Below are 15568 nucleotides of genomic sequence, written 5' to 3'. Positions count from 1 at the left end.
CTAGTGAAAACATCTTGAATGACAGATCTAAAAGTGTTTTTTAATTGCAATGGGATGAAGTAAATGGCAGAGCACTATAGTCAAGAATGATAATATTTTAGAAGACACTCTTGCCGGCATGCGGCACGGAGACATGAAAAACATGTTAAATAAAAATTGCAAAAAGATTAAAAGTAGGACTATTGATTGTATATCAGTGCTGGTAACTATGCTAGGGTTAAGTGATACATTCCCAGTTAGTTATATGTAGGAATATCACAAACTAATTTTGTCTGTCAGAAAGATGATTTTCTAAATATCGTTTATGATAATAACATCCCAGTGGGTGTAGTTTTTCTATTATTAACTCTAAATGGGTAATATTTGGTGATCAATATTTAGGACAAGAAACTAATATCAGACGATATTCTGACCACAGTATATTAACACCCCACCTTCTGATGCACTATAGCTTTCTTTGTCAAAGAATACATGTGAGATTTTCCAAACTTATTAAAGAGGACAGTGCTCATGACCACATACAAACTATTGGCCAAAACTTTACTCTTGGGGCAGGTGCGAACATAGTATTTAACATGGCACCACTGTATCTCCAACCACGTGACAGCATAATTTGCTAAATTCACTCAAAAATAAAAATAGAGAGCACCCTCCAATGCCATCATAAAATATTAGGATTCCTCTTGAAAAACACAAAAATGCACTCTAAAAAGTCCCAATGCTGGTCTAATGTGGACCATTATTGTACCAAGGATATTCTGTAGAACCACTGACCGATCTCAAAATTGGCACATCCATCGCATGCAGCAATTGATTTTTTTTATAAACTAATTTTAGTGTAAAATGTGACAGGAAGCATGTTGGACTTGGCCCTTTTTGCAGGGTCATCCCTGAACCTTTTGCTTGCCTTCCTTCTGGTATGTTTTCTGACCTGGTGTTGGTGGTTTTAGGACTTTGAGCACTTTATCACTGCTGTCCAGAGTAAAGTGCAGGTGCTCTCGATGGTAAACGTGGCAAGATTGGTCTACATCTGTTTGGCGTATTTAATTTACCTATCAGTCCCTTGTAAAGTGGTATCTCAGATACCTGGGGCCAGTAAATTAAATGCTACTAGTGGGCTTGCGGTACAAAAGGGGGTGATGATGGACGGAGCATCTGAACCAATCAAACACTCGCACCCAGTCAAAAGATCTGGGTTTGATCCATCACCGTTCTTTAGCCCACTCTGCCACCCCAGTTCAGACATGGCTATATGCAAATCAGTCTGACCCTGTGCCTCATGGGAACAGTCCAGCCCGAACTGCCAAGCCATGCCTTCCCTGGACCGGAAACAAGCCTCCGAGTACCGGTTTCAGGCATTACAGCCGTCTTCAGCCCGGCTTGCTTGAATCCAGTGGCAAAGTGAGCAAGGGACTCACGTCTGAGCATACCCTGCCACACTTATGGCGGCCAAAGCGGTACAAAAGGGGGTGATGATGGACGGAGCATCTGAACCAATCAAACACTCGCACCCAGTCAAAAGATCTGGGTTTGATCCATCACCGTTCTTTAGCCCACTCTGCCACCCCAGTTCAGACATGGCTATATGCAAATCAGTCTGACCCTTGAATCCAGTGACTGGTTTGCATATAGCCATGTCTGAACTGGGGTGGCAGAGTGGGCTAAAGAACGGTGATGGATTAAACCTAGATCTTTTGACTGGGTGTGAGCGTTTGATTGGTTCAGATGCTCCGTCCATTACCACCCCCTTTTGTACCGCTTTTGGGCACCGCTACTCCTTCTACCCTTTCTGGACTTTGTGTAAACTTGCTCACTCCGTTTTTTATGACCTTAGTTTTCTCGGAGTGTACTTAGTCATATCTTCCCTACATTGGCTAAGCTTGTGATCTTCCTCACGGAGTTCTTGCGAGGGAAAGATACTTATCTGAAATACTTGGCATTATCTGAATGTCTAGATTTCCTTACATTGGCAAACTTTCCTCAGTCATTTATCCTCAAAGTTCATGCAGGGGAAATCTTGGCATCTCAGACAGAAAACTGATATAGGGATCCTATTATCAGTTCCTTTTTGGAGTGCTTATAACCGGAGAGAGTGACGTAACTCTTCTCGTTTTGGATAACTATACTTACACCTTTTGGGTACTACTTATGCTATGTTTTGATTTGAATACGATTAGTGTACTATTCCATGTGTGCTTCTCCATATTCATTGCGACATTCACTGCTGCTGCTCATCATCGTTTTGTTCCTTTCCTGTTGTCCTCCACAGGGGTGTCTTAGACAGAGGGTCTATTGAGCCATCGAGTGTACCTCATTATCCCAGGTAGAAACCATTGGGACCAGGGAGGTATTATGTGTTAACGATAGATTAGGTATTGATCTGATAGAACCTTTTATGTTTTCCAGCATACTGTATGGTGATTAGAAGTGGCAAGCTCAACACCCCTGTATTCTAGCAAGCATATTTTTCTTTACAGGTTTGTGGAAGTATGGGTGTCCAGGGAGAATAGAGAAAGAGAGAAGTGTCACGATCAAGTAGTAATTACCTCTCTTTGTGTCTCGTTACAGGTCTCCCTCCCTGCTGTCCCGATTCTTCCCTTCCCCGCTTAACCACCCATTAGTCTGTGTGTTCTCATATCCAGACTTGGGGCTGTTGAGAGTTGGACCCGATAGAGCATTGGTTCGATCCTTAGGATACGTTCAGGCCTGGGACATAAATACTGCGTAATGGTGTGCGCAGATTTATTATCACTATTTTAGAAATGCCACTTTCAGAAGTTGGCATTCCTGTGCGCTATGTGTCTTTGTGCCTACCTGTAAGTATTGCATGTCAGTCTCTGGAGTGACAAACGGGGATGTGCAGTGGCTCCAGAGGGGCTGGGTGAGTCAGCGCTAGGCTGAATGGTCCTGATCTGCCTTTGGAGTAGTGGGAGGAGTAGCCCCAGAATAGATCTGTGCCTGCCTTGTACAATGCTGGCTCCGCCCCCTGTGTTGTGTCTGGGGCCAGGACCTACACTGTGAATGGGGACTGTTGTGCACTTGTTAAGTGCCCCCAGAATTGGTTTGAACTGGGTCCCAAGCCCTGTGCCAGGGAAGAACAAAGACTGACATGGTATAAGCACTGGGGCTGTGACCCCATGTTTTTTTTTGGTGCCTGCTTGGAGCTGTGAAGAGAGGACTCCTGGGCGCCAGGAGGAACCGCCACAGAGGACTTCCCTCTGTTAGAGGCCCATGTGGGCTGGCTTGCCTGGGCCCAGCTCTGCCCCCCTGGACTTTGGGGCCCAGCCAATGGTGAGCGCTTGAACTGTTCCCTTCAAGGCTTAGGGGATCCTGCCCTGCAGCACTCAGAAGCCGTAGTGCCTGGTGAGGAGAGGAGCGCCTTAAGCCCTGCAATAAGAAAGGCAGTGGGAAACCCAATCTACCCTTGGAGGCTTGGGAATTAGAAGTAATAATAGGTAACTGTGCCTACAATGGATTTTATTTAGAGTGCTCAGTTATACGGATTCTGAAAATTACTCTATAGTTAAGCCCCAATTGGTGACTAACCTTTGAAAAATCAAAACCTCAATTTCCTCATTTATATCATAATTAATATGTAATGAACAATTTCAAACTCAGGTGTGTATTTCTGTATTTTTTGCTCATTTAAGGTAGGTAAACAGAAAAAGGGGGGTACAAAATGTGATATCAAAAGACACAATGACAGAGGCAGACAAATCATATACAAAAAAATTGCAATCTTCAAATCATTAGTGTGGGCATCTATTTCAAATTTATGAACACAGAAAAAGAATCTGGAAAAGCAGGAAACAATTCCAAGAAAATAGATGAGCTTGTCGACGTTTCAGTCTTGATGGCATATTGGTCCGTTAGAGCATCTTCAGGATGGTGAAAGAAGATTTTACCATAGAGCTGATCAAGCATGTGTCAAAAAACAGACAATTCACTATATTTGCTAAAACTTCCAGGTCGCAGACACCGGAATGGTAAATTATTCAGTGAGCTTGGTGAGTGTTCAAGCTGACAATTAAATCCTAGCAACAGCAATCCAACCGGATTTACAATTGGTGACACTCGCTTGAGTCGAGAGAGCACATACGGGACACTGCTCCTGTAGAGTTACCGCTGTCTCAGCAGGCGGCATGTGCAGCGCCTCCCTCTCGTTTATGGCCTAAGCAACAGAGGGGAGAGAAGTCGTGAGTAGCGCTCTCCCGCTCCCGGCCGTGTCCCCCATCGCGTTTCCATTTATTGGCAGCCGGGGCTCTGCTACGTGGCCCCAGGCTGTGAGGAAGCACCAAACCCATTAGGAATCCCTGGCCCGGATTGCCTGGTGACGCCAAAAGGAGGGTGGGAGCCTACCCTGCATTTTTGGTGGCAGGAGAAAATGCTCTTCAACGTGCAGCGACTGGAGAAGCCGTGCCGCCAAACCGGAAGTCAGGCAAAGCTGGAAGGCACCTGACCGCAGGCAGGGCCCATGACCATGAGTGGCCGAGTGAGGAAGTCATTCTGAAGACGCCTGATCCGGGGGGCGGCTTCCACGAGGAAGTGGAGAGCGCAGCTGGTTTCCTGGGCCTGGCATTGGGCGGGGCCATCTGGAACGACCGAACCTCCCAGGGCTGCAGGATAGATTTGGAGCCTCGCGGTCTCCCTTCCGCAGCATCCTGCTTCCCCCCACTTGTTAGAGGGAGAGGGGGGGGGCACGAAGGGCGGCCAGTCTCATATGAGAGACCAACAGGGAGTGAAGGTGCCAGGTAGGTGGGTACCTCTGTGGGGATTCAAATATTCCGGACGGCAGCTGAGCCGTGTGTCAGTTGCAGATGCGGGGAACCACGTGGGGTCTCCCTGCCAACGGAGGCATTTTCTTTATTGTAGGGACTAAGGATGCTTCCCTGAGTGAGGCTGTGGCGACCTAGGCGGTGGCCTGATCTAAGCACAGGAGTGCAGTGGCCAAAGCCCCCAGTGTGCTCGGGGTTCGATGATGATGTTGTGTATGCATAACCTACTGCACAGTTTATGCCTAAGACAGGCATGATGGGTAATATACTCTTCTAAGAAATGCTGATGATTAGGATTTTTGCCTAAAATGTTGTTGCTAAGCGCACTGTTACCAGTGATTACTGGTTGTCGATGATTTTCATCATTTGTGTGTTCTAATGGTTATAACAGTGGCCCGATTGGCCCTGCAATGTATATAACCCCCTATAAAGTGATACCTAGTGCCAGGTGGCGCAGTGTATATATGTGATTACATTCTAATATGTTTGAGTAATACAAAGGTTCTTTTTTATATAACCTTCTGTAGAGTTTCTTTTATGGTGTGCCTAGTGTGTCGCTGCTGTGCGAGTGTGTTGTGCAAACGCTTTACACATTGCCTCTGGGATAAGCCTGACTGCTAGTGCCAAGCTACCAAGGGGTGAGCATGGGTAATCTTCAGCATGTAACTCCCTTACCCTGACTAGAGTAGTGGGTTCTGCCTGGCGTAGGTACATGCCCTAGCCAACCAGAAATCCCATTTCTAACAAAGTAGTATTGTAAACATCACTCTGGCACAAAGACTTGCTTTTTTCCTACTTGGTCATAATGTGTATCACTTTTCATTACGTTTGATAACTAGCTTAATTTGTTTTTGTGGTCGCTCTGGGATTTACCAGGAATCAAAACAATCAGGGCTGAGTCGACAATTGTCTTTTTTCGCTATTAACTCATTAAAAACAATGGGGGATATAGGGTATCCAAGGGTGACTGCAGATCAGTTTGCCGTTTCCCCTGGCCAATCGAAACCTTCTTTTAATGTATAACTATCTCTAAGTACTCTGCCAAACTCCTTTCTTTCTCTATCAACAGCACATAGACAGCAAATGTTACCTTCCTACAGATATCGCTCTGTTTTCCCTCGGCCCAAGATATCAGATGTCTACATCCAACGCCAGCACACCTGGTTTCGACCTCAAGTAGTGATGAAAATGACCTGCAATCAAACTGGTTTATAGAAATATGACTTTACATTATCACTAATATCCGAGAGCCAGAATACCCTGCAGGGTGATAGCGTGCTTTACATATTCAGATAACATAACAGATGACATTATCATGAGATAACTGCATACAATCCAAGTTTGTCGTGTTCGGACCTGAAAGTGAAAACACAAAAGGGAATGGCAAATATCTCAATATTAGTTCTTCCTAGAATGGCTATTAACAGAATCATAATATACTAAGGCGTCAGAAGGCTAAAAACACTCCACATGAGACTTAAGATGAGACGCTAGCATTAACCTAAGTGTGCACCTTTGCTTAGTGTATCTGCAAGGAATGGGGTTTAAGGCGTGAACTCAGACTGAACACTGCAGGAAAGGCCAAGCTGCAACAGGAAAGAATGGGACATTCTGGAGTGAAGCAGCATTATTACAGCCAGTTTTTATTGCCAGGTAGAGCGCACTTTCCACGAAAGTGTGAGGAGCATAAGATTCGGTTGCATATTTGACTCCAATTCTCAAAATACAAACATAGATTTTGGTAACCTATTTAGGCACTGGACTTGTTCTAAATAGAGCCACCAGACCTTTTATTTCACTGGGCATATTCCTGGTGGATAGGAGCCCTTTCATACCGGGTTTGAAAGCCCAGGGCTGCTCCTGATGCCTCTATCCCTTTCCCCAGCTCCCAGACAGTGGTGTAACATTAGTCCCCGCGGCCCCACCACCATGGGGGCTCTGAACTCCAGGGGTCCCCCTCTGGCACTGTGCATGGGCTACAGGAACCTGGCCGGAGATCTCCCTGCTAGATCCAGAGCGTGGCGGGGGGCCCTCAAGTTTCGTTACGCCATTGCACCTAGAGACTAACTGTAGCAGGCACGCGGAGGCTTCAAGAGACAAGGAAAGGAAGGGAGGGAGGGAAATGTAGAGAGACACTGATCAGCACGGCCGGACTGGCTGGACCGGGCAACGGGGGTTTCCCTGGGAGGCTGGAAAGGTGGGGGCTGTTTGCAGCGGTGGGGCCAGTTTTGTTCCTAGCTGCGCGTTTTGCAGTGGTGCTGCAATATCGGCTCCCAGTAACAAAAGCAGCAAGCAAGCGTTTCCAACCTCCCGGGGCCAGACAGATCTTCACCAAGGGCTGGTCCGAGGAAGTTGTCAGGGCTGCTTTGGGTTTCCAGTCTACAGTCGTGCATTTCCCTCAAGTTATATTGTGTCATTGAGACTGGCAAGTAGTAGTATTTCAGATCAAGGCATGAGACTCGTGTCTAATAAGACTGGAGTGCCTTATAGTTACATTATATACTGCATTTAATGTAAACAAATATTACCTGCTTATTTCCATCTTGAGGGCCAGAATGCAGAGCCCATGCTGATATCACATTGAATCCTTTGACCACAGTGCTTCCTGGGAAGAGGGACGCCAAATACTCAGCATTGGATTTGCTGTGATTGTTAATTTCAGTTGCGTTGCTCACATCTACCAGAATTTTACCCTCCAGCACGGTGGTCAGATCACGCAAAGTGGAATAATGTTCCTTGAACACAGCCACAAAAACAATATCCGCTTTCTTCACAGCTTCGTCCTGAGATGTTACTTCCGCTGACGCAGGGAATAAATTTGCATTGCGCTTTGGATTGCGACTTCCAACAACCACCTGAAACCCAGAACACACGAGACGTGTGGCGAGAGAACGTGCATAGTCTCCGCTTCCAAGGATCCCGACTGCTGTTCCAAGAGAATCTATAGAAGTGTCATCGGTTTTGTTATTGTTGGTACTCAAGAGTGGCTTTGCCATGTCTCCTTTCGACATACCTCTGAACTGCAATAAAAAGAATATACACATGCGTGAGCAAAGAACTTAAGAGCATTATCCTCTCAAGCAAAAGACTTCTTATACGGTTGTCATCCAACTCGAAACATCACTGCTCAGCACAACATTATGTAATGGCGAGGACACACAAAGTGAAGTAGAAAGACTTTATTATCAGGTACAACAACCCATCAACCAACAGAGTAGTAAGCCAACTGACAAGCCAGATGTACACAAATCAAGCACACAATCTAGAACATTAACAAATACCAACCCTAATATTGATACCCGTGGTTATAAAACATTAAGACCCACATTTCCAATGATAGAACCATAGAAATATCCACAACACTCCAACCTGAAATGTATATACTGCATACTCAATTACAAACACAAATGTAATTAAATAAGACATCCAGAACACACCAGGAAATAAAACTCTACTAAATAGCTACCAATTAATGACAATATATGCATAAAAAGCGCCAAGATACCCGTTGGGTGATGGTTGCGCTTTATAAATACCACATACAATACAAAAGCTTTCAGGCACAGTCCGTTTACTTGAAACGCGTCTAAATGCAACCACATTTTACTGATTCCTCGCTGAACCGAACATTGATTGCTTCACTACCACACAGAAACGATCACCACAACACCAAGAACTAAAGACCCCACAACTCCCTCGAACTTAACAATGTTCTCAGTATTCCACAAATCTTTGCCATGATTTCCCTCTGCCTACCATTCACATTACCAGGCATGCAACGCCCATAGGGTTAAAAGGGCTTTACCCCCATACTGCCCCCACGTCATTTGTCCCAGCCCAGGGTGATGGATCTTCAGGAGACACACACACACACACACACACACACACACACACAGAGTTGGAGCTGCTGTGGGCTCTATAGGCAGTGGCTGGTGCCTTATCACAGCCTCATCAGAGCATTTCACTAGACTTTAAAACAAGCATTTGCAATGCAATAGGTCTTGCAGTTGTGAGAGTTTCAGCTATTGGCCTTGTAAATGACAATGGTTTTTATTTATGCGTTTGAAAACCTGCAAGCTCTGCGTAAACAAGCACTTTGTACTTATAGTCCTTGCTTATGAGAAGCAGGGCTGGCAGTCTCTTTTACTGCCACTATACGTACAAAGTACGTGTTTATGCACCGCTTGCAGGTTTTTAAAACAAATGAATAAATATGGTTCACCAGAGCATACATTTATTGGTCAAACGCTGCGTATGAAACACCCAGGCAGGAAAATGTATTGAATGATGTACAGAATACTCCCTCTTGCCAGAGAAGGGCAGTGAACTGAGGGAAGAAAAGAGCACGAAAGTTAAGAAAGTAAGAACGGAATATTGAGTCAAAATTGAAGAAATTACAGAGAAAGGGTATTGAAGAGGAGAGAGCACTGAAGTGGAAATGTGAAAGGTGGACCCAAGAGCAAAGAAGCAGAGGGAGGCTAAAAAGAATGACAATGCAAAGTGAAAGAGGTGTGAAGAGCGTAAGGAGGTAGAGCTGGAAAGATGTGGAGAGCAGAAGCTATTAGGGCAGAGAGGCACGGAGGGAAAGAGTATAATAGGGGACAGATGAAAAGGTCAGAATTGAAATGGACAGGGAGCCAGTAAGAAGCAAAAGGAAAAGACCGTGAGCGAAAGAAGAGAGGATATTAAAGTAAGCAAGAGGAAGCAAATGAAGAGAGAAAGAAACGGAGAACAGCAGGTGAGTGAGATAGCCGCGGGCGATATTTAGTACAAAAACAGTCCGGACGAAGTTGGTCCTCAGCACGGTTTAATGGACAGAGAATGTTTAGGCAGTAGTAGTGATTGTCTTGGTTCCCTGCTTCACCCTGTTTAACCACCTTCCCCCTCCGATCTGCACTAATTGAGCTACACTGCTGCTCCCGCCCCTCTTCTGTGCACTCACTCCTGCCAGCAGAGGAAACATGTGGTCCCTATTTCCGGGGGCCGTGCCAGCTCTTGGGCGCGAGCCTGTTTGCCAGATGAAAGTGTTTATCCGCTCTCTAAATACTTATAAGGTCCCAAAGGCTAGACCGATTGCATTGTTGACGTCTGTAAAACATAGAGAGGGGGCGAAGGGGCACATTCTAGGACAAGTGAGGCAGTGGAGGAACTGATTCACTGACATAGTTTGCAAACTCTAAGCCCTGTGTCATATGAAGGAATCTGAAGCCGCTGTGATCCTCGCCTCTCCAGCAGCCGCTGCTCTGAAGAGTTTAATAACGTGTTCTAGCTCACGCCTGACAAGGATGGGAGATGATTTGGAAAGGTGTCTGCACTTCAAACGGAGCCTTTGTAGAAAAGAGATGTTGTTTCATAATGTATGCATTTACTAATGTATGTGTTTACCAACGTGACAGCAGAAACAACACAACAATAAGATGGGGGCAGAGAGGGGAAAGTGAGATTGAGTATGTGCCAGAGTGGCAGAGACAGGGAGGGGGCAGAGAGAGGCAGAAGGGTAAAGGGCGAGAAAGAGTCAGAGGGAGAGACAGAGATGGGGAGAGAGCGAGAAAAGAGACAGATGTGAGAGATTGAGAGAGAAAGGGGCAGACAACGTATGTGGGGAGAATAACGAGACATGAAGAAGCAAGGAGCGAGAGGGGGAGAGAGGCAGACAGAAAGGAAGGGAGGGAGGGCAAGAGACAGTTCTCGGCACTTAACGTGGCTTCTGAGATGCTTGTGGGGTAATGAGGCTGGGACTGAAAGTGCCTTCCACACTACACATCCTCGCTGTGTTACACCTCTCGGTACATTTCACAGAGTATGTGAAAGCATGTACTTACACATGGCATCTCTCCTTAAACATCCATCCACCAGGGTGGTGCAAGCGCCTCGCTGTTTATGGCCCGGCAGCTTCTTCCAACCAGAGACAGGCTGTGACCCCACTGTCTTGGTTCATGTTCTATGGGGTCCGTGTCAGCTGCTTTTACCTTAAAAACAATGCGTCAGAGGCTGCTGTGTGGAGATGAGCAGAGGAGTGTAACACAAAATCCACACCGCTGCACTTTAAACAAGTCACGAGTCACCTGAACCAGCACTAGGAGCCAGTAACCGCTTGGGTCATGGACAGGAAACCGGGCTCAACATTACCTTGCTCTCTCCAAAAGAAATGCTTCGAAGCACTCCCGCTGCTCTGTAACCGTGCACGTGTTGTGCTAAAAAGCCGCGAGCAAAAGACACGCCGTACGCGTGCACAACTCCTGTTCAGGCAGGTATGGCAAAAAGGAGACAGGGAGGGAACAAACATGCATCCCTTCCAATCAAAATCGCACATTTTTGACGCACACCAATGAAAAGCATGGGTGGAGCTTCCACCCCGCTTCCGAAGCAAAACCAACGACAATAGATCTAGCAACCGAGCAGCGCATGCACTGTGTCGCTAGGCAAGACCTAAAAATATACAGTCTAACAAGGTGTTCTGTGTTCTTTCCACTGGTTCCAGTCTGCCTATTTCTTTCATTTGTTAAATACTTTTGCTGCCATGTGAACTATGAACGAAGTTTAAGGACTTTATCTGCTATATGAATGCGTCTCGTCTGTTGATTCAATTTAAAATCTTTAAACTCTAGACTTGTTTGCGTGCCATTAAAATATGAAACATGCATCATAAAATATGAAACATGCATTATTTCCTGATTATTTTTTACTCATCTTTAGGAGTTGTTTTCCAAGAAAACATACTTAAAAAAAAACATATGCTAATACAATAGACTCGAGTCCTAGGACTTTGTGGCAAACTGAGAAGCATATTAGTTTTTCATTGCCTGACATTTTAAATATCCGTCTACCTACCATATCAAACATAAGAATTGTATAATAGGAACAAGTCAGCAGTAAACTACAGCAGGTGTTAAAGTACCATTTGTGTTTTACTACTTAACCATGGCAGAAAAAAGAGATTTCTGGATAGTTAACTTTTTCGAACGAGAGGTGAAGAAATGGTTTAGATTGGGGAGACAGCAGAATCAAATTTTTTTTTTTTGCTTAATAAACGTAAAAAATAAAAATTTAAAAATCATACCAAGATTTGGAACGATAGACATGAGGATCAATACAAAATAAATCCACCAATAAAAATAGGCAAGTTTTTAAGTGGCCATTTGTCACCACAGTTGTACCAAAGTTTTGTTAAAGCACAAAAATCTCCCAAAAGTCATTTAGAGAATCACCCACAAAACACAATAAACATCTTGAATTTATTAAATCGGAGTCCCTACAAGGCCACCACTGAGGGTTGGACACTGGGCTGGTTTTTTACCCTGCACTCACACACGGACTGTACTTACACCGCTCACCATGCACTCATGCCATTCACCCTCCTCTTACCCTGCACTCACACAAGCACACTGCTCACCCTGCATTCATATAACACTCCTCATCTCTCGTTTTCACTGCTCACCCTGCAGTCTCACCACTCACTCTGCACTCAATCTTAAACTAACACATCACTCATCATACATCCATTCTTCACACACTGCAATTTCACCCACAACCAAACTCAAATGAGCACATCACTCACCCTGCACTCACTCCACTCACTCACACACTTCTCTCACTCTGTTGTCACATGGGCATATCACTCACATAGGCACTCTGCCAGCTCACCATGCACTCTCACTGGTACACTGCTTAGCTTGCACTCACGCAGGCACTCCGTTCACCCATAATTCATGCAGTTCACCCTGCTTGCACACAAGCACAATAGTCTGCCAGAACTCACTGGGACACACCACTCACTGTGCACTAACTCCTCTCACCAAGTTGTTACTAAGCTTCACTAAAAGGCAAGGCAGTTATAGCAGGGGCAGCAACAGTACAAGCCTTTCTAACGCAATACAAAAAGATTTGACTAATGGGAGTGTGAGTATGACAGAGTACAAATGTACAAAGAGTGCAAGAGATATAATGAACATGAGAGTGCAAGAGAGATTATGAAAATGAGAGTGCAAGAGAGATAATGGAAATGAGAGTGCAAGAGAGATAATGGAAATGAGAGTGCAAGAGAGATAATGGAAATGAGAGTGCAAGAGAGATAATGGAAATGAGTGTAAGTATGAATGTGAGAGTATGTGTATTAGTGCATGCTAGTGTGTGAGTGTATGTGTTGTGCTTGCAAGTGTGCTGCCGGTCTGGAAGTTATTCATGCAGTATGGATGAGGGCAGTAACCGCTTATGAATGGGAGGCGTTACCCATGGCAGAATGCAGGCTCTGACATGCTGCTGTACATAATTTATAGAAGATGGCTGCATCCATAGAAAAATGATTAATCTTGACATCGGAGGTAATTATCATAAGAGGCCATGTACTTGTTTTAAATGGCCGTTCCAATTGCAAACCTGAACCATGTATACCGGAGGTACTTTTTGTATGTACCCACGACTATTGGGTGGAGAATCCTTAGCCAAATTATGGCACTAGCAACCTGTGTGTAATTCATGGCTGAAGAGCAGACCGCACTCAAGCGACCTGAACATGAGACAGGAGATATGAACAGGGAGAGCGGGCGATGGGCCTCAAGTGCACAGGAACAGATTGGCTAGATGAGTTTACATGAAAACGGATACTCCGTACCATAGGACATCCTGGTGCTTTGGCAGCACAGTCAAAACCTTCAAATGCCCTTGCTGTGTGCCTGGCACATCTGCATTACTTCCAACCCTCCAAATTATTGTAGACCCCTGCTTCCCTCTCTATTGTTCAATCAGTGCTCAATCCCTATTCCAGCAGTGTTGTGGAGTTTACCAGAAAACACATAGTGAAAACAACCACAGGTACTCATCTTTAGCCTCGTGAACACACATGACTTCATCAAGGCTGCAAAACCTTGTAGGCCAGCATGATCACTGGCAGACCCATGCCCTGCTCATATATGCAAGAATATCCTCTTTCATAACGCTGCATCTAATCCAGCCAGAGGTACCAACAACTATTTAGATAAAGAGGTATTCTCAAAAGAACTCTATAAAACAAAGAGGGCTTCAAACAAGGGCTCCTTCTAACTTCCAGCCAATAACCAATAATTTCTAGATAAAAAGATTGAAAGATCGGTGTCAATACAAATATCTATATTCATCGAAGAACATAACTTTCTCTTAGATTTCCAAAACGGATTCTGGTATGGCTGCGGGGAAAAAAAAAAGCAGCGCTGACTTTAACAATTGGATAAATTGTACCTTCAGTCATTAATGAGACCCCAGCATTTTTCTAGACTTACAATGAAATATATTTCACAAGAAAATTGTCCTGCCACAGAAGGGATCAGTGAATTGACAAAAAGGACGTGGTCTTGAAATAACTTTGCAAAATTGTGTCTTATCTGTTTTGGATTACAATCTGTATAAACTGTTTTCTTGTTGATCATGCACACAATCTGCTTTCTAAAGATCACTGCGAGTAGCCTACGAATCTACCTAAAAAAATGTTATAACAGGTTTGTTCAATATGTTTAAATTGCAAGGTTTGTCACTGCTTTTTCTTATATTGGCTAGGAGGATATATCCATTCCCACGTCTGGAAATGCTTGTTCTGCCCCATTGATGGAAGTGTTAGGCCCCCTGCCCCTCCAAAATGTCGGTCTAGTTGCGCCCCTGCACAGTACCTACACTTGCCAGGGTTCTAAATATGGAGTCACCCTTCGTCTATCAAATGAGATCTCTTACATGCAGCCAATCAAAGTACCAGAATCTCATTTTCCCTCACCATTCTTCTGCAGTCATAAGAGTTTTGATTTCCTCTGCTCATTTTGGACACTACCTCAGGCAGGTCAGAGCAGGCGTAATAAAATGGTATATGCAAAATAGGTTAGTACAACTGAAGCATGTGCACCAACAACCACTATCATACAAACTGGCCAGTGCAGTTTATGAAGTTAATTTTGCAATGGTCGGTTTGAGCAAACATCTATAGAAAACAGCAAAGCAAGGGTACAAAGTTTGTGTGAGGTGGCCCAGGTTTGTATGAACATGGCCAATGCTACTGATAAAGGGGAGTCCCAAAATGACGAAGTTCAGGCTGATTGCACAAGTGGGTGCTAGTTTCAGTATGACGACAGACAAGGACATGTTTCAGGAATAATGGTTGATAAAAAACACAAACCCACTGAGGGATTGTGAAATTTTAATTTTCCGGCTTACGTTTCACATCTAGTAATATTTCAAAATGTACATTCTTACACAAGAGTTGAATACGAATCACCCTTTATTTAAGCAGAAACAGCAATTTCCTGCCAATGATGCACACTTTGGAGATATATTTAAATACTAGAAGTAACCTGGTAACAGCGCAGAGTGGGATTTATAATATGGAGCAAACTCACGTTGCAGCAAAATGAATGCCTAACTGCAGCTTGCTACCTTGGCACACAACTTGTTCTGCTTTACTGTGTGAAATTAAACTTTTTCCTTATAAAAATATAACTGAGAAAGAATTCCAGTGCCTTGGGCACACAGCAAATGTATTCCTGTCAAACCCTCAACTGCAAATGTATGCAATAATCGTGCTGCAAAAAAAAGATAGTGGCTTGTGCAGTTGGGTCTCGAAGTCTGTCTTCTAGTTTTGATAAACTTTATTTCCCCGAGAATGACCTCCACATGGTGTGAACCTCCGAGTTGAATTACTTCTTATTTTTAAGCTGCTCAATAAAAGCGAGAGTTAGACACCAGTGCAACACACAATTAACAAAGGGTTCTGTTTGATTAAGTGAGCAGGAAGGCAGTAATTGTTATACAGCCTGGCGTACACTCTGTAGATAAAG

At 44.4% G+C, this 15568-nt stretch overlaps 1 protein-coding gene across 4 annotated transcripts in view; it reads right to left on the bottom strand.

Annotated features, from left to right (window-relative positions):
* Positions 1-15568, bottom strand: part of STEAP3 (STEAP3 metalloreductase) — a 77482-nt gene that overhangs the window by 20176 nt on the left and 41738 nt on the right. For 3 of the 4 annotated variants that reach the window (XM_078682385.1, XM_078682384.1, XM_078682386.1), the window contains exon 2: positions 7304-7795. In XM_078682385.1, coding sequence (XP_078538511.1) covers positions 7304-7786 — 483 coding nt within the window. In that variant the 5' untranslated portion in view covers positions 7787-7795. Of the gene's footprint in view, positions 1-7303; positions 7796-10597; positions 10745-15568 lie in introns of all 4 variants that reach the window. The other variant, XM_078682383.1, reaches the window with a different exon arrangement.

Source organism: Lissotriton helveticus, chromosome 3_1 (genome assembly GCF_964261635.1).
Source record: "Lissotriton helveticus chromosome 3_1, aLisHel1.1, whole genome shotgun sequence".
NCBI lineage: Eukaryota > Metazoa > Chordata > Amphibia > Caudata > Salamandridae > Lissotriton > Lissotriton helveticus.
This window is presented reverse-complemented; position numbering and strand designations above follow the sequence as displayed.